The 23,061-nt window shown below is 31.6% G+C and overlaps 1 protein-coding gene across 1 annotated transcript in view; it reads right to left on the reverse strand.

Annotated features, from left to right (window-relative positions):
* LOC107451674 (uncharacterized) overlaps positions 1-23,061 on the reverse strand; it is a 291,208-nt gene that overhangs the window by 8,391 nt on the left and 259,756 nt on the right. The window contains exons 6-9 of the mRNA XM_043047279.3: positions 19,495-19,625; positions 6,970-7,222; positions 4,169-4,288; positions 248-643 (exon numbers count right to left, since the gene is read on the reverse strand). Coding sequence (XP_042903213.1) covers positions 248-643; positions 4,169-4,288; positions 6,970-7,222; positions 19,495-19,625 — 900 coding nt within the window. The remainder of the gene's footprint in view (positions 1-247; positions 644-4,168; positions 4,289-6,969; positions 7,223-19,494; positions 19,626-23,061) is intronic.

A 23,061-nucleotide genomic window follows, 5' to 3' on the forward strand; every position in this document is an offset into this window, starting at 1 on the left:
TAGGGAATTTGTGAAATGAAATACTTTAACGAGTGTCTGTTAGGTAATGTGCAGATTATCTATGTAGTTTGCAGATTACTTAGGGAATTTGGGAAATGAAATAACCTTTTTGGCATTTTACCGGATCACCTAGCACTTATCTAGATAATTTGTAGTATAAATGATTTCTACGCTTTAGCGGTAAATTAAAAATTGCTTCATAACACGGTAGAAAATGTTAAATAATATATAATATAATATTTCTAACCATTGGGGTGTTTGAAAACACTTAGATCCACTTCCGGGACGTAGCAACCATCAGACGACTCTTCATCATCGGCGAAGTCCCTGATGGCTCTACCCCCTGGTCCAGCTTGTTCGAAGTTGGCAACAGAAGCAGTGGCGGCTGGTGGTGGCATTCTCTTTTGCACGTCACTGATTCTGTCGGGGGTGGAATGACCTCGGAGGTTGCGGTCAATTGTGGCTTCAACGGATGCTTCTTTCGATCGCCTTTGCTTGTATTCTCGTTCTCGTACCTGCCTTTCTTTTATTTTGTTATAGCAGGAAATGGAAATCGAGGCACACATAGCAATAACCAACGAAAAAAACACCACCAATATGATGATCATGTGCTCTGAGGTTAGCACCATTGCAGCTCCCATGGCTGTAAAATTTAAGGTATATAAAAATTATAATGTTATAAGATAACGTTTTCAATACAAATGTAAACAAAAACAATTCTCGAACTCCTTTCATACATTTCGTAAGTTATTAAGTAGTTCTAGTGAGTTTGAAGGGAAAATTTGTTTGAGTTATTTGTAGATATATTGTTAAAAAAACATGGTTGAAGAAGAACTCGTTTTTTTTGGCAGTCCTGATTTGGATTCCTTTGTTTTTGTTTATTGCTATTTGTTCTTGTTGCTAGGAGTGGTGTATAGTACACACGTTCTTCTTCTTTCTTATGCCTGTTAAGGCAGAGGGGCGCGATTGTTCTTTTTTTCCAGTGGCGCCATCTATGGCCAAGAATTCGACTTCTGCCGCACCCATACGTCATACCCGTTTATAGGGTGGACCCATTCATACATCTATTCATTCATCCACAGATCGTAATTTTGACCTGAATCAGAGAACGATCAATCTCCAATTCAGTACCCCCAGAGTCATTGTTATGTTATGGGAACATGGAGGATTTTGCGACTCGACAGATTTAACGTGCATCAGTCACCATTTACTACACGGGGAATTTTCGAACGGCGGGGTTCGAACCCATGAACTCTCGAGCATGGGCCCAGCGCCCTACCGACCAGGCTATTTCGTCCCAGTACTTACGTTGGTGTTAGCATTTAGTTAGAGTAGCGATAAAAAATTTATTTCGCAAATCATCATTTGGATTTACATTTCGCAGTTAGTACATTGTTGACAAGGTAATAAGTGCTGTATAACGATTTTTATTCGAATATTAAGATTTTATTACTTTCATCTCACATATTTACAACTTATAATAATTATTATAGAACTACACTTTCTATCCTTACTATTTACTGTCTTTTCATTATTCACTGTAAACACAGTGAACACGTTGAGCCAAATGGCCTTTCTGAGAATGCAATACAAAACAGAACGGACACATAAAGCTGTGATGCGCTGTTTTGTTTAAAAATTATATCAAGTTAACGACCAATTCGATTCAGGTCGTTGAGCCTCAATTTAATGTAATCAAACATTTATTCAAATGTAACTAAACATTTTTTTAAAAAAATAATATATAAACATTATATTAATTTTATGGGTACAAAAAGGAATTTTTAAAATTTTATATATTTCTAATTATATATCTGCTATGATGTAAGATTATCATATATTATGTATCATTTAGCAATACTCTCTCTGAGTGTTAATCTTGTGACAAGTCAAAAGTAGTCACAAAAAAAGTATTTCATTATGGTATGTAGCTTTCTTTTTGATAAAAAATTATTTGTCTAAATTTTTTTTTTAATATATCACAATACGATGACTGTAATTATTGATATTGAAGCTAAAAGGAGAAGAGTATGAAGTTAGGGCAGTAATAAAATATGAAAATTCCTTTTCTTCTCGAACTGTTAATTAATCTTATATTTTAATTAATTTTAAAGTAATATCTAATTAATTCATCAAGATTTGGTTAATAAAAAATACCTCCCAAATATTTAATTATTTTTATTTTATAACCGTCGTTGAATGGATCTCCCAATACTCGACCCAGGAGTTACCTTGTCTTCTAAATTGGGTTAAAAATTACAAGGCTACGGAGCTGAACATTAGTAGGCGTAAACCCATAAAATTGGATCGGCTGTTCAACGACGGTTATAAAATAAAAACTGATCCGTCTACCACTGAGATTATTTCACGTCAGTACTGTGGTCGGTGCAAAGCCGGATGCGGAATTCGTATCGACTGGGATTCGAACCCTGTTCGTCGCATTGGAAGGCGAACGCTCTATCCCCTGAGACATTGCGGCCCCCCTCCTAAATATTAAGAAATTCCTCCTTAAATGATCAAAAGTCAGTTTTTATCCCTTCTAAGTTAAATGAATTTACGCATTGAATGGAAAATAGCGCCAGTGTTAATAGCCTCGTGTGTTGTCTTCAGTTTTTTATCCCTTCTGCTAAGTTAAATGAATTTACGCATTGAATGGAAAATAGGGCCAGTGTTATTCCTAGTAGTCTTCAGTTTTTTATCCTTTCAGAAGTTAAATGAATTTACGCATTGAATGGAAAATAGGGCCAGTGTTATTCCTAGAAGTCTTCAGTTTTTTATCCTTTCAGAAGTTAAATTAATTTACGCATTGAATGGAAAATAGGGCCAGTGTTATTCCTAGTAGTCCTCAGTTTTTATCCTTTCAGAAGTTAAATGAATTTACGCATTGAATGGAAAATAGGGCCAGTGTTATTCCTAGTAGTCCTCAGTTTTTATCCTTTCAGAAGTTAAATGAATTTACGCATTGAATGGAAAATAGTGCCAGTGTTAATTATCGTGTGTTGTCTTCAGTTTTTTATCCACTGGTATTTTTCTCGTATTTTCTTAACACTAGATTGCCCAAGGAAGTCATTTTGACTGCTTTTTAATTTCAATCTGCTAAGTTAAATGATTTACGCATTGAATGGTTAATAGCTAAGGAGAAATTGTAAGTTGTCTTCAATTTCTTATCTCTTCAGCTAAGTTAAATGGATTTACGCATTGAATGGTAACTAGGGCAAGTAATATTGTAAGTTGTCTTCAAGAGATAAGAATCTCTTCATCAAGTTAAATTTATTAACTTTTTGAATGTTAACTAGGGTTTGCAATATTGTTAATAGTACAAGTACAATAACAACAGAGGATGGCATGTTTTTTTATTGAATTGTTATAAGCATGTGCGTCAGCTTATGCGCAAAATAAGTCGGAAATTGTAACCTGGGAAATCTTAAAATGAATTTCGAACTGCTACATGTGCTGAGCTTTATACGGTTCTCAATCCATTAGCTTTGGTTACTGTACTTTAAATGTACACCCTTGTGCAAATTAATTGAAACAAAGTTTTTTTTTCGTGTTTTTTAAAGAAGATGTTTTGAGGTTGTTTCGGTTGCAATGGGGTTGGACCTTTGCAGCCTATTGACGGTATGATGCGTTCTGAGCAGTACATTACTATTCTGGGTAAAAAAGTTGTTCCAGAGTTGAACAAACGATACCCTGATGGAACAGGGATTTTTCAACAGGATTTAGCTCCTTGCCATTCGTCCAAAATTGTCAAGAAATTCATGTCTGAGAATCAAATTGAGACATTGGAATGGCCAGGGAACTCTCCGGATATCAACCCAATTGAGAATCTCTGGGCCATATGCAAGAATCGCCTATTAAATATGGACTGTACAACTATGGAGAAGCTAATCACGGCGTTAATTCATGTGTGGTACAAGGACACAAATATTATAAATGACTGTAAAAAATTAGTGGAATCCATGCCGAATCGTGTCCAAATGTTAATAAAGTGTCGTGGAGATCATATTATGTACTAAAAATTTTTGAGTTTGTATAAATTTAAATAAAATAGCATTTTCTCTTAGTTTTCTGAATTTATTGAGTTTGTTTCAATTAATTTGCACAAGGGTGTATCTAATACAAACATGTCCTTAAGGTTCCGAAGATACGAGTTAAAAACACCACTAACCTTTATCACAGTTTTCTTCATCGTATCTATACTTGCAGTCATTCTGTCCATCGCACCTTAATGACAGATCAATGCAGGTCTGATCACCACAATTAAATTCTGTGTTGGCATCACAGTCATCTACAAGAGAAAATAATTGTGTATTTCGACCTCACAGGAACAAAAGGTTGTTGTGTAAATTGTTCAGTTAGATTTTGTGGTCTTCTGACTGATGAAGCGATTTTAAAATTAAAGCGAAGAAATATAATTAAAATTAAGAAAATTGTTAGACACTACTGATAACATAAATTTTCTATCCAGTAATGCTTATTTATAGAACAGCTGCCAGCTTTCCCGGTTTGCCGGGAGGATTTAGAGAATAATCTAAAATTATACCATAATTCTGAAATTATAAAATAATTAAATAATTAATTAAATAATTAAATTCTGAAATTATAAAATAAAACGAAGAAATATAATCAAACTAAGAAAATTGTTAGACACTACTGATAACATAAATTTTCTATCCCGTAATGCTTATTTATAGAGCAGCTACCAGCTTTCCTGGTTTGCCGGGAGGATTTAGAGAATAATCTAAAATTATACCATAATTCTGAAATTATAAAATAATTAAATAATTAATTAAATAATTAAATTCTGAAATTATAAAATAAAACGAAGAAATATAATCAAACTAAGAAAATTGTTAGACACTACTGATAACATAAATTTTCTATCCCGTAATGCTTATTTATAGAGCAGCTACCAGCTTTCCTGGTTTGCCGAGAGGATTTAGAGAATAATCTAAAATTATACCATAATTCTGAAATTATAAATAATTCTAAAATTACACATTAAATTTTTCATACCATTTTTTCGGCGCGAAGGTGCATGGGTACTTCAAAATTTTACCTACCTAAAAAATTGGTCATAGAGCTTAGAAATTTTGTGTCAATAATTATAAATACACTCGATGAGAAATGATTACTTGAATAGTGAAATAATGACAATAGCTCACCATGGATGTTTATATGCGATGAAGTTATTGCGAAGATTTATTAAAGGTTTAACCTATAGAAGTTTACCTCCCTGTCCTTTCATCTTCCCTAGCTTCTTGTATCCACCATGCTGAAACTGTAGTCGATTATGTTCCCATGCAACTGATTTGTACTGATAAACTACTACTAATGACGCATAATTGATGTTCGGGAAACTATACCTAAATCACCTCAATGAGCCCAGAACGGACTGTAACGGGAATGCTTCACTTTTTACTGTAAAAATATTGTAAATGTTCTTTTAAAAAAAGATAATAATAGAGAGTTTTGTATTTTACTTTTAGAAAAGAAATTTTGCACCGTTTGTTGAAGAGACAAAAACTATTAAAATATTAATGGTTTGCATTGTTTTCCAAAATAAGTTGGACAATTTTTATCCCTCCGCTCCTGAAAGGGTTAAAGTATTTTTCTCAACGGCCATTTTTTTGGCCAAGGGGGTTCTGCAGGTTCAGGCTTCACTACTTCGTGACAGTCGCCATCATGGTGGCAATGTGGTCAGTATAGCACACTAACCGCCTTTACTTCACAGACAAGTTAACACCTTCCAATCCAAAGCTGGGTGAACTTCAAGCTTCCCCGGGATAGAACCCCGTACTTTATAACGACAGTTCTGTCCCAACTTAGCCTAGTTGGGGCCTGGGGCAAAAAATTCCTTGGGGGTCCCCTCTACTTCATTACTTCAGTTATGAAGAACCGAACTTTATGGAGGTATTTAAATTTTTACCTTATTATACATATATAGCAAGAAAATTGACTAAAACCTAAAATAGCCATGAAGTCCCCTTTTCCCCCTCCAACGGTCAGACGAAATATTGCTCTGTCCATTTTGTTGATTTTCTGACAATTCTATGTCTATCATGCCGAATAAAGTTTTCTGATTGTAAACTTTGTCATCTAGCTGTAAAAAATTTATACCCTTGCTGACTGTCCGCGCATGCGCGTACTGTTACGAGCGCTTTTGCAGAGCAGATGATGTTTTCATGTTTAAGAGAACGGCAGCTTTCTCTTTGCGGGATTTTTCCCCAATATCTACCTTTACCTTTTCTATGTCATCTTTGTGTCTAAATAAACTAATAAAAAGACACATGGTCCGTCATTTATTTACAGTTTAATTTACGAATAACTTTCATCATCTCTCGATATCTCTAATATCTTAAACACTGACACTAGGGCGGAATTTAGCGAAATTCTTGCAATTATGATGGCTCAATTAAGCCAATCAGAAGCCTGCATTTTTGTAAATATATTGCATTTTGCGATATGAGAAAATAAAGGCTTTTGATTGGCCAAATTTGTCCACCGTAATTGCGAAAATTTAACTGAATTCCGCTCTAGAAAGTCATGGATTTACAAAATATAGATTTTTTGTGTTCATACGATAGATTAATAAAGGAGCTAACATAAAACTGACGGAATTTACACTGTACTGATTTTTTGCTTAAAAAAGTTCATTAAAGAAGTAAACCTAAAATAAACTTTCTATTCGATTTGGGAGCCCCCTCTGATGTGGGGCCCTGGGCGACTGCCCAACACCTCCTAGAATAAGGAAGGCCTCAGCACGGATCAAATTAGTAGTCCGATGTGACGAAGTTAACTGCGCAGTTGATGAAAAATAAGAAAGATGTCATTACGTTCGGGGTACTAAGCTGCGCAGTGGTTGAAAATACGAAATATGTCATTACGTTTGGACTACTAAAGAATATTTATGGTAACCCGTGTATCTTAGTCAGGATCTGTGTTTAATTACAGAAAAAATACTCTTACCATTCTTAATTAGAGGTGAGAGCTCTCTGTAAGTGGTGAAATGAACTTTGAAATCTGTATTGTTGAATGCTCTGTGACTTGTGAAGAGTCGAATATGTGTTATGTTGCCCTTCGTCTTTAGAGGTTCGGCCGTTGTACCGCAGAAAGTGATCATCACATTGTCAGGATTTGGTCCGCCTTCAAATATTTGCACGAAGTTTTCATCACAGTTATTGGGCATTTCAAGGTTAAAGGAAGTGAAGTGAACGTATATCTAAGAACGAATATAAAAAAAAAAGGTTATGAGGTATTAAGGTTACATCTTAAGAATGTAAAATTGAATAAATCAAAGAATGAAAATGTTACCAAATTTGGTCAGCGTTAAACAGAAATGTGTGAACAATGTAAAATTGAATAATTCAAAGTATGAAAATGTCAAACATTTTGATTACGTAAAAGTTAATCATTTGAGCAATGTTAAACAGAAATGTGTGAACATTGTAAAATTGAATAATTCAAAGTATGGAAATGTCAAACATTTTGATTACGTAAAAGTTAATAATTTGGGCAATGTTAAACAGAAATGTGTGAACATTGTAAAATTGAATAATTCAAAGTAAGGAAATGTCAAAAATTTTGATTACGTAAAAGTTAATAATTTGGTCAGCGTTAAACAGAAATGTGTGAACAATGTAAAATTGAATAATTCAAAGTATGGAAATGTCAAACATTTTGATTACGTAAAGGTTAATAATTTGGGCAATGTTAAACACATTGCCCAAATGTGTGAACATTGTAAAATTGAATAATTCAAAGTAAGGAAATGTCAAACATTTTGATTACGTAAAAGTTAATAATTTGAGCATTGTTAAACAGAAATGTGTGAACAATGTAAAATTGAATAATTCAAAGTATGAAAATGTCAAACATTTTGATTACGTAAAAGTTAATCATTTGAGCAATGTTAAACAGAAATGTGTGAACAATGTAAAATTGAATAATTCAAAGTATGAAAATGTCAAACATTTTGATTACGTAAAAGTTAATAATTTGAGCATTGTTAAACAGAAATGTGTGAACAATGTAAAATTGAATAATTCAAAGTATGGAAATGTCAAACATTTTGATTACGTAAAAGTTAATAATTTGAGCATTGTTAAACAGAAATGTGTGAACAATGTAAAATTGAATAATTCAAAGTATGGAAATGTCAAACATTTCATTGCGTAAAAATTAATAATTTGATCAAAGTTAAACAGAAATGTGTGAACATTTGAAAATTGAATAATTCAAAGTATGAAAATGTCAAGCATTTTGATTACGTAAAAATTAATAATTTGAACAATGTTAAACAGAAATATGTGAACATTGTAAAATTGAATAATTCAAAGTATGAAAATGTCAAGCATTTTGATTACGTAAAAATTAATAATTTGAACAATGTTAAACAGAAATATGTGAACATTGTAAAATTGAATAATTCAAAGTATGAAAATGTCAAACATTTTCATTACGTAAAAATTAATAATTTGAACAATGTTAAACAGAAATATGTGAACATTGTAAAATTGAATAATTCAAAGTATGAAAATGTCAAGCATTTTGATTACGTAAAAATTAATAATTTGAACAATGTTAAACAGAAATATGTGAACATTGTAAAATTGCATAATTCAAAGTATGAAAATGTCAAGCATTTTGATTACGCAAAAATTAATAATTTGAACAATGTTAAACAGAAATATGTGAACATTGTAAAATTGAATAATTCAAAGTATGAAAATGTCAAACATTTCATTGCGTAAAAATTAATAATTTGATCAAAGTTGAACAGAAATGTGTGAACATTTGAAAATTGAATAATTCAAAGTATGAAAATGTCAAGCATTTTGATTACGTAAAAATTAGTAATTTGAGCAATGTTAAACAGAAATGTATGAACAATGCAAAATTAAAATGCTTTAATATTGAAAAATTGAATAATTTGAACTATGTAATTTTGAAATATATAAACAATGGAAAATTAAATTGGTTTTATAATTGAAAAGATTTATAAATTAAATACTGTAAACTGAATAATTTGTACAATGTAAAGCTGAAATATGCGAACAATGTAAGAGTGAATAGTTCTAAATAAATGTAAAATTTAATTCTTTCAATAATGTGTGATTGAATAATTTGAACAATTGAAAATTAAATTAAGTGAACCATGTAAAATGGATTTATAAAAACAATGTAAAATTGAGTAATTTTAATAATTAGTAAACAATTTTAAATTTTTAATGATTTTATAAAATTAGAAGTGCTATAAAATTATTCTGAGAGCTTCCTTTTCTTATTTACAATAACTTTATTTAGTTAAATTTCTATACGTAACAATAGATGGCAGTCATGTCGTTTATAAAGCAAGCAAAGAAGAATCGCACATTTTAACTGATTTTCTGGATTTTGGAATATTAATTTCTCTTTTATTTTTGTAGGGTGGAAATTTTGTTATTCTTCGTTAAATGTTCAGAATTTGAATATTTAACAAAAATTATTTAGTATGATATTTTTCTAAAAATTAAAGTTTTAGAAAATTACTTTGAAAATTTTAAGATGATTGAGGACTTTTCTGTGTTTATATTTGCTGATATATTTTGTTTTCAAAAGTTAGGACTTAAATAAAAAAAAGAAATATGCCAATTTTTTAATAAAAAAAAAGTGCACAGGTTTTATTATATTTTATTTTTCCTGCACATAACAACACGTCCTAGAGATTATATAATCTGTACACATAACATCTTTTAAGAACATTACAACATATTTATCGAGTATCTTAAATGCATTTTTGAATTAATCTAACATAGTGGTGGTTTAAATAATTATAGATCTATTTTTAGTGTATTAATCGTGGATGGCAATCTTATAAATCACTTATAAGTAAGGTCCCGTAAATTGCTTTAAATGTATATATCTATAAATTTTTTTTTTTTTTTTGAATTTTCAAAGCATAATTCAAGCAACACTGTCAGCATTTTAATGCTTGGAATTTTTGAGTTATTTCTTAAACAAGAAAGATAAAAAAAAGTTTTAAAAATATTGTTTTAATTATGATACATTCAGCAAAGGGAACGAGATACTTTGGAAATCTATTTTCAGATTTGAATACAAACAGCAGCCATTTTTGATAGTAAAGCGGTAGTTACAAAAAAAAAAAAAAAAAAAAAAAAAAAAATTCACTTTCATTTTCATTTTTTTAGGTTTCGATTTCCTAACTGAAGAATCTTTCGGAAGAATTTTCCTAACTAAGGCCTAAACCACCATCTATGCTTTAATATATTTTAAGTAATGGTTTATCAAATGTGATTAACCCCTTACCGATCGGTTAATTTTTAAGAAAACTGTCATAAAAGTGCCTATTTTGCCAAATACACGTATTTGATTAGTACTGACATCTAGTTTAAAATAAACTATCTACAATTACTTTAAAAATATCCTGGTACTGCCATCTGGTGTGTAAAATGAGAAATAAAATGTTTTCCGCGCAAAAGAAACGAATTAGTTTTATTCTTATTGGAGCGTTACTACTGAACACTCCAGCTTTGAAATATTACGGGAGCGAGAAATAGAGGGCGAAATCTCACCCCGTCATTTTCACGGGAAGGGGTTAAATATGATTTTGACTACTACTACAAATTAAACAAGTTAAACTACTCCTGACTATCATATTTTCTTAATTTTAAGTTGTAGTGAAAGTAAATTATCAATGCCCGGACAGCAAAAAGTTGTCTATGCATGAAAAAATGGTCGAACATATTGTTAATGCCATTTCTTTACGTTACCTACTATTTTAGCTTTAAAAAAAAGCATCGTGCTTTGATTTCGTATCCAAAGGTTTATATTATAATATATTGCTCTTTGTACAACTATCTTGCTACCTAGTTTACAAAATAATTTCTAATAATGGTACACTTTTGTTAACGCTCTTCTCTTTCTTGAAAAAAAAAAGGAAACTTTTATTTAACACTTCACACAAATGGGTTAAAACAAATATTTTCATACAGTTTTCAATTTGTGTGTTATTTAATTAATACTAGGAAAAATCTTTCAGAAAAAGAGTTTGCAGCTATAAATGTAGAAAAAAAAAACGCGCTTAAGGTATAAACCTTCATACGTTCTTAAAGGTTCAAACTATTTATTAATTGATTTATAAGTACTTTTAATAGTTAACTAACAAAGTAGAAACGTATACGGTTTTCATTTAAAAAAGATCATTTATCGATAGAAAGAAAATCGAAGTATAAAAAAATATTTGTGTTAGAAAACAATAGATAAGAAAATTCTTTAATTCTTTTTCTAAACTTCAGTTTTAGAACGAACGTTTTTTAAAAAAAAGTTGATTAACTTCTAACTTTCATCTTCGAAAAGTAGTTTTAAAAACTCACTGCTTGGAATTCTCGATTACCACCCTACTTCAGCTTATAAAGCAGGTAATAAATCATTGTCGAAAAGTGAGTTCGCGTTTATTCTGTTGATTTGATTGATGGTTCGTAAATATGAAAGATTCAAATTGGAACTGGTAATACAAAGTAGTTACTGAAAATATTTGAGTTCAACTCCGTTCAAAGTGTCAATATTTTAAACAAATTACTAGATCTGGAATGCTACTTTTGTGCTGAGTTAGATAACGTCAATATTTGACTTCCGAAAATTTAGAGGCACAGTTTGAAATTTATTTTGACATTTTACATCGTTTTATGATATTTATGTTTAACACATTGTTTTTATTAGTTGGAAGTTTGATGGAAGGGAATTCTAATACATATAATGAAACTTCGATTATTTGTGGGGAAATACCTATATTTTATCTACATAGCTATATTTCATCCCAATATCTATATTTATTTTTTATGCTAAACTAATTTAACTGTTTAACTGCTTTTATTCGGCATATTCAGTGCTTAAAATAAAAATGGAACATTTAAAGAACTTTTGATCTATTGATTGAATTTTCACGTACTAGTATGAATTCCATGAATTGAATTAAGATACTAAACTATTTGAGCTGGCGATCTTTGAAGTTACGAAATCAGACACAAAAATGCTCTCTCTCTCTCTCTTTTCAATAAACTTACTTTTATTTTGACAGATTTGGATTCTTGGCCCAATATGAGGGGTAGCCCCAATTTGGGAAATATGGTCCAAATCTATTAGACAGGATATCAACGGAATATTTGTGTATCATGAATCCAAACTAGTTGGAACAAAGTATGTTCATTCCAACTAAGTACATTTTTGGGTCTGATTCTGTTGCATGAAATATCGTCTGCACAAATTAATTAGCATATTTAAATTTAGCCCCTTAGAACATTAAGATTGCATCTCAACAAGCGAGGTCACTAGATCAAAAGTAATAAATTTATTAAGGTGCTGGTTTTTTATTTGAGCGCACTGTACTTGAAATTACTGTTATTTTTCTTTATTCAAAAATAGCTGATTTAATAACTACTTTACCATGCATTTTTCTTAAAGGAAGGCTTAAAACAACGAGGTGAAGGATGGTTAATAAAGGAACTGAAAGTAATCAGACATGGAATATTCAAAGACTTTGAAGGAGATCAGACGCGAAATATGCTAAGACATGGCAGGAGACATGGAATATTCAAAGACTTTGAAGGAGGTCAGACACGAAATATGCTAAAACATGGCAGGAGGTCAGACATGGAATATTCAAAGACCTGGAAGGAGATTAGACGCTGAATATGCGAAGACGTCAGACGTGGAATATGCAAAGACATAGAAGGAGGCAAAACAGCTGGTTACAAATAGAGTAAGACGGAGAGCAATAGTAGAGTCCCTGTCCTCTAATTCTGAGTGAAGAGGAACGTGTGTAGGTGGCAGTAACTATGCTTTTCGTATCGAATTCAAAACTGTTGCAAGAATGTTAGATCAGATAAGATCGAAACGTCAATGCTCTTGGCTGGATTTTCCCACCCAATATGTTTTCTATTAGTTTCTCTTATACTAGTTTACATATTTGCTTCGATTCACTAAGCTTATAAGGTTATATGATTAAAACCAAGTATTTCTTTTATTTGGAATATGTATAATAACCATAATATAATACTATAGTGCTTCTTTATTAATTACTCGAGCGAAAAAAAAACGATTGTTAAAGAAAGGAATGTGATCCCATTTAAACAAATAACATTTTCACGGGAAATTTTTTAAGTCTAAAAGGGTTCACAAATTGTTTTTATTAGAAGAAAATAGTTTATGAGTGTTAGTTAGCGTTAAATTCGTTATTTTTTTATATTTTATTTTTATCTTTTATCAAAGACTACCTATTCTTGTTCTTTAACTTTGAATGTATTCTATTCAATTAACGTTTCTCATCAATCAATTTTCCTCAAATAAATTACATTATTTTTTTCCCCATCTCCTTACCTGAGTTAAATAATAAATTGCATTATCAGATGTACTCTGGTCATAATTTGATTGTCAATAGTTGTTCTTTTTTGGTAATTAAATTCGTTCTCAATATGTTAGAAAACAAATTCCTAACTAAAAAGGAACTAAACTTTTAGCCTGTATCACCAGTTTTTGTGTTCTGTAATTTCCTTATTAATGGTTATGGGATAGTTCGAACATTTAGTACTTTTTTCAGTAAAAGATTTTTTTGTTGCTTTGAAAAGATGGTTTTTGTTTACAAGTACGCTTTTAAAGATAAAGATAAGTGACAAAAATAACACAAAAAAACAAACAAACAAAAAACAAACAGAACTAAAACAAACAGTTAATACATAAGTTCATAGTAGATTATGTATTGAGAAATCTTGCATCTTAACAAATATAGGCGTTAAACAAAATAATGCATACAATACTTAACTAATTCTATTCCAAATACCTTTCTTTTATCTTCTAATGTTTAAAAATTTCAAAATGTTAAAATTTTAGGTCATTTTGAAAGATCATGGTCAGAGCTTTCATAAATGGTGCCTTTCTTAGTCATGTAAAATTTTTTATCAACTAAAATGGGCACAAGAAGTTTAACACTTATTAACACTATAGATCTAAAAATAACCGTCTTATTAATATTACGCGATTAAAGTTCTTTTTACGAGCCTTCCATGGCCAAGCAATATTGCCGTTCCGCCAAACGTTTTCTAATACGAAAATAGCGAGTTCGAATCTTGCCATAACCGTAGATGCATCTTTGTGTTGCATTTCTCGAACTTATTTTTATCTGTTTAGAGCTTACAAATCCTTTTATAGGAGCTTTTTTTTTTTTTAACTTACTGGTATTAAAAAAGGTAACCATCGTAATTAACACTCGTTATGAGTTACACCTGTATACGTTAAAGTTACTCTTGAAAAAGTCCCGCAGTGGACTGATCGTTAAGACACGGTTCCCAGTAGATCACCGGCTGTGGTGTCAGTGTGCGGGTGGGTGACCATTTGGATTAGTCTGCGTAGGGACCGAGGGTGTGCGGCATTGGTCCTCGTTAAACTGTTCTACCGTGAAGTGCTCGACTTCGCGTGCAGGTCGTTGGGCTACCGAAGCGGGGTGCCATCCCCTCTTCAGAGGATCAAATTTGTGATGGCTTGTCTTCGGATCATCCTCAGGGATGTTCCCCAGACAGTCGCCAATTGCCCATTGTGCAGCTCTAGTGCGATGTAAATTAACTACAACAACTACTCTTGAAAAAAGGTAGAAAAAAAAATTCTTACTACCAGTTTTTCTTAAAATTTTTTCGTTGGGTTAAGTAGCAGCAGCTATATTACATGGAACAGAATAATTTTCTCAACCATGTCTCTTTTGAACAATTTTCTGATGACCCAATTTTAGGTTTGCGACTATCCATATCGAACTCCTCAGCCTCGTAGCTTTGTACCCAACACGTAAGACAAGAGAACTTCTAAATCAAGCAGTCAGACAAACAAGCCTTCGTGGAAGACTTTTTGCTGGAACTAAAGCGCATTTGAATTACACGGAGAAGAAAACCACGAAGAACTTCCCACATTTAATACGACTGGATTCTAACCCAGAATCTGTCTACTACTAAGGATATTTTACGTCAGCATTGTGATCAGCTTGAGCTGGGTGCACAATTCGTATCGACCAGCCATCGCTGGGGTTCGAACCTAGATCTATTCATCATGGCTATCACCTGAACAATAAAAAATTGTGGCTTATCTTTATGTTGTTCCTAACCATTTTTATAAATCTTACTGAGTTCGATTGGTTATCGATTTGAGTTTCAAGCAAGATTTAAAAGTAATATTTTCGGCAAATCAATTCTCGCTCTTTGATGGTGAAAGTTTTATTCATTCAGTAAAATATTTTCCTATGTATTCAAAGTGACAATTTTACTGATTTCTCATTTCTTAGAACTTTTAATCTAGATTTTAAGGACTTATCTTTCATTGATGTTAGGGATTTAATTTCCCTACATGCGGCCGCCTCTTCTCTGCTGCTTTTATAATGAAATCCCTGTTTCCGATGAGTGTTCTTTACTCAAGTTGTCGCTTTCGGAATTTTAAGGAGTCATCCCCTGGTATGAGGATTAATCGACAAGTGGAATTAATTTACGTCAGGAAATTTAGGAAAAGTTTGAAAGTTGAATCTTAAAAGTTTCATAAAACTACATGAAACAACTGGAAATCAATTTTAGGATTATAAGGCTAATATTCTTTACGTAATATTTTCAGAAAAGTTGAGAGTTCTGTAGATACAATACGAAATTCAAAACAGTTAAAGAGATTTAAAATTTTTTAATTTTGTAGAAAAAAATCAAAAAAGCAATTGTGTAATAATAAAAAAATAGCATAAAATTTATGAAAATCTCGCATTAACTACTACTTCAATTAAAAAAAATTCAAACCGGAGACTTTTAAAATCAATAAACGGAAATTTAATGAATGCTATGCTTGTTATTCTGATTTTTAGAGATAGTTTGAAAGTAATATGTTAAAAGTTTCACTAAGAAATCAATCAATTATGAAACAAGAAGAAATCAATCTTACAATTATTACTTGAAACATTGATATTAAATTGCGATTTGTAAGTATAATGAAAATTTTTCAACAGTTGGAATTAGAGTATTTTATAATTCCGATACCAAAAACACACATAAAGAAGGAATTGGGTTCTTGCAACTCGAGAAAATGTGAAGTGATTATACCTAAGCCTAACCGTGTAATTTAAATCTGATACCTGTAAGCTTCGTCACGCGTGTGTGTTGACCCTGATAGGCTTCTGAATCGACAAATGCCACGATTTATATACGATGAGTCATTTTCAGATATCCAGTTGTCTAATAATGGCATGCCACACAGAAAAAAATGGCTTAATTCATAATTTGACGAATTCTACTCGCAGAATTTCAAATATAAATAATAATTTTTCACTACATTTATTTTAACATTTCTGATTGTATAGCGAATTTTTACTTAAAAATTATAAAAGAAGCATAGTTTGTCACGTCACAGACTGCATTTTTTTTTACGAATTATGAAATAAATAAATGTTCATTTTGCGGAGAATTATACTATTTTGTAATTTTCTTTTTAAAAATAAAACAATGAGTAAAAATTCCCTTTAGAATCCAAAAAATACTTGAATAGATATTAAAAAAGAAGATCGAACTTAAGTAAGAACAAAAAACCAACTCGTTAGCAAACGTTGTTATTAAATATCGTCTGCAATTCAATTGATGAACAGCTTTTGTAAAACTATTGATACTCAACCAGCATTTTATAAGAATTTCGATGCATTAGAACATGTTATTCCTGTTTAATGAGATAAACGTAATTTGCAAGCTCATTAGTGTGAATAATGACGAAGCTTCCTTTGCACAAACAACGGCGATCATTAAAATTAACGCTCGCCTCAGCAAGATATCACGTGATCCATGTTTTGAGGAGCCACAAAAGGAATTCTATTCTTTACAAAAAAAAAAGAGATGTAACATTTTGGTTTCCATTTCACTTAGTTCCGCTTTCTAGTCGAATTTTAAATTCACATTTCTTAAAATTATTATTTTACCCAGGCAAATGCTCTTTTTATACTTAAGCATATTTTTTCACATCACCTGCTTCAATAATTGCATTCAATTTAATTTTATATCATTCTGCTTAAAAATTCATAAATTTAAGTTTCCTTATCCTTTTTAATTAATCCAGTGGGATAAAAACACCATATTTATTTGTTTTTAAAACTTATTATTTTTTTTCCAAATAAGTTAAGCAAAGATGCCAATTTATGTTACAAATTTTATATTTTAATGTATGGTTCTGAGTTAAGTAAATTTGATTTTGACGACCACATCGTTTGTCTTTGTCGTTAATTAAAACTTTCATATGAAGTGCCGATATGTTCCAGCAGGTCTCGTATGGTCCTTAAAAAAATTAAAAAAGTGATGGTAATAGTCTAAATAAAGGAATTATAAATTCAATTTTATTAGCGTTCATTTTAAAATTTAAAAAAAAAAGCAACTTATGCAGCAGGGCTCGAAAAAACTCAAAACTTTTACCCGTCCCCGAGGACGGCTTGTCCAACAATATACCCGTCCTCCTTTAAAACTAACCCGCAGCTTCTAAATAAATAAAAATATAATTTTCTCTTATTTATTACAAACATTTATATAAATTGCACTATGAATTAGTAGTTACTAGGATTACATTGAAAGAAATACTAGTTTACTAATAGTAACCTAGTATTTCTTTCATAAAATAATTTAAATGACAAATGTCAAGTTATCTGGAATGTCAATTTATTCGAGGGTACTGCGTTTTTTGAGTTTGAAATTGAAAATGTATCACGAACATTAGCGGGAAAATGGCCGTCCGCGCGGACGTCGGATTCGAGAAATTCGTTGTCCGCGGGGAATTTTTGAAAACCGAGGACGGGCGGAAGGGCGATTTTTCGAGCCCTGTATGCAGGTGATTTTGCTACTAAGCATATTTATTTGAAAATTAACATAGTGGTGTGGGATACAAAATAATTAAATTACATTTTATTTTCTTAACTTAGCTACCATTTTTCAAATTTTTTAGGACCGTATAAACCCTACACTCCGGTTATCTTGAGGTTAAACCTTTTATTTGCAAAATTAATCAGAAACACTGAGAGTAATTTCAGTTTTTATTATTGATGCGCGACTCAGAGAATAGAAATGCTTTTTTGAAAAACGCACATGGCACAAAACGCATATTGAAAAAAACAAAACAAAAAAACAGACATAGCTTGTAAATACATGCTTGTAACAGACATAGCCCCAATCAACATGTAAAATGACAATAACTCAAAATAAGTGTTTAAAGAAAGAAACATAACTTGGAATGCAAGCTTAAGAAAATGGTCGAAGCATTTGTTTCCGTTAATTCATCGACTGTTATGACTGCAGTATTTTAAATGTTTTAAGAGCCTTAAATAATAATTATTTGCAGCATTTTATTTTACAATCGTCGTTGAACAGTCGACCCAATTTTATGGATTTACGACTACTAATGTTCAACTCCGTAGCCTTGTAATTTTGAACCCAATCCAGAAGACAAGGGAACTCCTGGATCGAGCAGTGGGAGAAATTTGCTTTCGTGGAGGACTATTTGATGGAGCTAACCCGCATTTGCGTTACATGGAGAGGAAGACCACGAGAACCTCACACGGTTAGCCTGACGGCAAGGGGACTCTAATCCATGATCCTTCTACAGCTGAGGATATTTCACGTCAGCACTGTGGTCGGTGTAAGCCGGACCATTCGTATCGACTGGGATTCGAACCCGGTTCACCTCATTGGAAGGCGAACGCTCTATCCATCCCTTGAGCCATCGCGGCTCTATTCGTAGCATTTAAAAAAATTAGAGAATTTTTTATTGATTTGGAGTTTTTCTGAAGAGTAACTTAAATGTATAAAATTTATTGCTTAATAATAACAGGCGTATTTGGTCAACAACTTCTAGAAGAGAGAATGCCTCTGTACTGGTTACTAGAAACGAGAAATCCGATCTTTCAGTAGACCGAACATTGTGACATTTTTCTTTTTTAATCCCCACTGAGCAGTTCAGCAGTCCAAACTTAGTGACACCTTTTTTAATTTTTTCCCCTATTGCGCAGTTTATATTCGTTACGTCGGAATACTATATATATATATATATATATATATATATATATATATATATATATATATATATATATATATATATATATATATATACATATATACATATATATATATATATATATATATATATATATATATATATATATATATATATATATATATATATATATATATATATATATATATATATATATATATATATATATATATATATATATAAATAAAGAGTGTGTATAGCAGATACGCATTTTGAATTAAGTCTATTTAGTTATGTATATTTTCTTAAACTCACATTTTGAGCAAGGTTTTAAGTAAAAAGTTTAGCGACACGCTGTCAAATAGCTAATATTTTCTATGATGATTTTCCATTTCAAATTAATGGATTTGCAAGATAGGAAAAATGGATTTGAGAAATCCGAACAACATTAATAAATCTTACTTTCTTTGTAGGGTCCGTTTCAATTGTCCACATGCATTCTATGTTGTCATCTTTTTTGTATTTAGAATATAAATGATTGATTTCTTCTTTCAAGATAATCCCAGATGGTCCGCTTTTTCTAAACGAGCATTCTGGCAAACAAGAAAAAAATAGAAGTATAAGAAGCACAATATCTTTATAAAGGAATAAAAATACACAACACATAAATATACTGAAAGGTACATTGAAATTCTTCTTTCAATATAAGTGCAATCAGTTGTATTGTAAGTTCTAATCATTAACGTTTAATATTCCTGAAGCATTTCCTTGACTTCGATATTTAAAATTTTTTTATTATATTACTATTTTTGAAATATTTTTTTAAATGTTGCTTCTTGGGAATACAAAGAATTTAAAGGAGTTTATTTGTCGGATAGATACATTTATAAAAATAGAACTATTAGTGGGAAATCTCAGTACCATATGTTCCTCTCTCTCTCTCTCGTATGCCTGTTAAGGCAGAGGGGTGCGATTGTTCTTGTTCTTCAGTGACGCCATCTATGGCCAAGAATTCGACTTCTGCCACACCATACGTCACGCCTGTTTATAGGGCGGACCCATTCATACATCTATTCATTCACCCACAGATCGTAATTTTGACCTGAATCAAAGAACGATCAATCTCCAATTCAGTTTCCCGGAGGTACTGATTTGTTATGGGAACATAGAGGGCTTTGCGACTCGACAGATTTAACGTGCATCAGTCACCATTTTACTACACGGAGAGTTTTCGGCCGGCGGGGTTCGAACCCATGAACTCTCGAACATGGGCCCAGCGCCCTACCGACCAGGCTATCCCGGACTATATGTTTCTCAAAACTAAATTAGCGCAAAATGCTTGGATGCTTTTATTTGGTTCGATTTTCACCATATGAAGCAGATGTAAACAGGAAAAGGATTAGTTGTTTAGAAATTAGAACTTCCAGAAAGTGTACAGTGAGCCCCCCCTCCCCCCAAAAAATTGCTGTCCTGAATAACTTTTGATCTAATGATAAGATTTTCACGTCCTAGGACTTAATCTTAATGGCTCGAGGGGGTGAACTCAAATATGCTACTTATAAGTGCAGACGATATTTAGAGTTACGAGATCAGACACAAAAACGCACTATCTCTGAATAAATTTAAAATTTTTCGACGAATTCGGATTTTTGACTGACAAAATATTGCGGTAGCTGCAATCTGGGAAATATGGTCCCAATAGTTTGGTCAGGAGAGTGCTCCAAAATCTGGACCCCTTAATATTAATTTTACTTTTTGCGTATTTCGCTATATCTCAAGAACTTTTAAGCCAATTGAAAATTTTTCATATTCAATTATAAAATTCGTTTATCGTTATAATTCCATGCAAAAAAATTTTTTTAGTAAATATTTATCGTTTTTTATAATTTTATTTAAGCATGGTTGTAAAAATTTTGAAGTGAAAGGTATAAACATTTTTTGGATCATTTTAAAGAATGTAATTTCTCATGGTAAAATGCAAAATTTGAGTGAAATCGGTCGAATAGTTCCTGTATAATCGAACTTTAAGTATCAGACTTTGTTGAAACTTCATTTCTCATGAACTATTATGTAACTTAATAATGTTATAATGTTTCGATATAACTGAATAATGCTTTATTAGATTCCCGTTTAAGGGTCACTCTAAATTCTATTTCATTGCAATAAAATTCTATTCTAATTCTAATTCATTGCATTACTCTATATTCTATTTCATTGCAATAAAAATCTCTTAGTTGTGTTTTGTTTCTGCAACATAGAGAGTTTAAATATCTCCAGTATTTGATAATATATCACAGAAAGTTGTTTAACTTATTTATCAATTTAGACAGAGCCTCGCTTTTCATAACAGCAAAAAATGTGTAAAATTTTAATGTTTATTTTATTTAGGAGTCAAATATTTTTTATGAATTAAGTACTTTGTTGTTTTTAAATTCGTAGGTTATATTTTTTTCAATTAGCTGGTAATATAAGGTTTATCTTTAGTTCAAATTTTGTTCGTGAGTAAATAGCAAAGAAATATAATAGTTGAGCGACGCTGTAAATTTGGCGGCCAGTTTACCTTAACTTCACGAGAAATGACCACGTAAACACGAGAAATGTTGGCCACTTTTCATTAATACATATTGACATATCAGGTATCGTAGGGTCATTAAAAGTTTTGAAAAAAAATTTGGTTTCGTTAATTGTTTACATTTCGTTTGGTTTCATAATTTTAAGATAAAAGCTAATAAAAAGTTTTCATTGCAATATTGAAAGCATTATTTTAATTTTCCTAAGGACTGTACGATTTCTGCATATTACCGGATAATATGTAGCATATCGAATATGCTAAATATCAAATAAATGTAATTCAGAATCGGAAGATTAATAAATAATAAGTCCGGAATCAGAAGATACTTACTAGATGGAATTTTACTTATTAATCGTTTCTAAAGGCCCAGAATTTTAAGAATATCTTAGCTGTGGAGTGGAGAAGAATGATGATTACACAACTTAAAAATGATGATTGGAGAAGATGAGTAAGGTGTGCAATGGCTCCACGAAGCACGAGCAATTTTTAAACCCATTGTGCTTTTCCGAAAGTTCAATCTATGCATTAGATCTCATTTATTAGATTCTTTTTATTAATTTTCCAAGATAAAATTCATACTTTACAACTTATACACTGTCTATTATTAAGTATTTGGACACCTATGCAAATGACTATATCTGCAGTGCTGAGATGCGTCACGCCCTCCGCCGGTATATATCGTGTAGGGAACAACATCGGCATTAGTTCAAGACTGCACTATTTTGCACTCCCATGCCTACTGCACTATTTTGGATGACAATGTGCTTCCTAATTTGTGGCAGTTTCGCGGAGTGGACCCCTGTTACTTCCAGGACGACAATGCCAGCTGTCATGTTGTGAGGGTCACCAAGGCTTGGTATGGTGCCAATGGTGTTAATTGAATGTACTGTCCTGCCCAAATCTGATCGCTATCGAAAACTTCCTGGACGAGTTGGATCGCCGAATTAAGGGGTGTACTACCCGTCCAAAATCGGTAAAGGAACTTACATGTCTTCTCCAAGCCGAGTGAAAGAAAATACCAGTAGCCGTCACACAAGAATTTGTGGAAAGTATGCCTCGCTGTAATTGCCTCTTGTGGAGGCTCTGCCAACTATTGATTATGAATAAAGTTTGTTTTTCTTTTCAATCACACGTGTCCAAATGCTTGTTGGTAGATAGTGTGGTAGGCTTTTCATGGTTAACTATATAAAATGTGTTATTTTTTCGTTTTTGTTTTTAAAATTTCATTTTTCCTTTCCAACAGGGCCAACTTTTCTCTACATAAGGATAGATAACCACTTGAAGTCAAACAGTTTCGTTTAACGTGTTGTTCTCAATATTTCTTTATCTTTAGCTCAAAATGTACTGAGTACATGCATGAGAATTTAAAATATGCATAAACATTTCTTGTATGTCCTTTCTTAGTATTTTTTATTTCGATTTTAAAGAAACTATGGCCAACTATCCTTGTATTACAC

This window comes from Parasteatoda tepidariorum, chromosome 1, assembly GCF_982258835.1.
Source record: "Parasteatoda tepidariorum strain Cologne lab strain chromosome 1, Ptep-v5.0, whole genome shotgun sequence".
Taxonomy (NCBI): domain Eukaryota; kingdom Metazoa; phylum Arthropoda; class Arachnida; order Araneae; family Theridiidae; genus Parasteatoda; species Parasteatoda tepidariorum.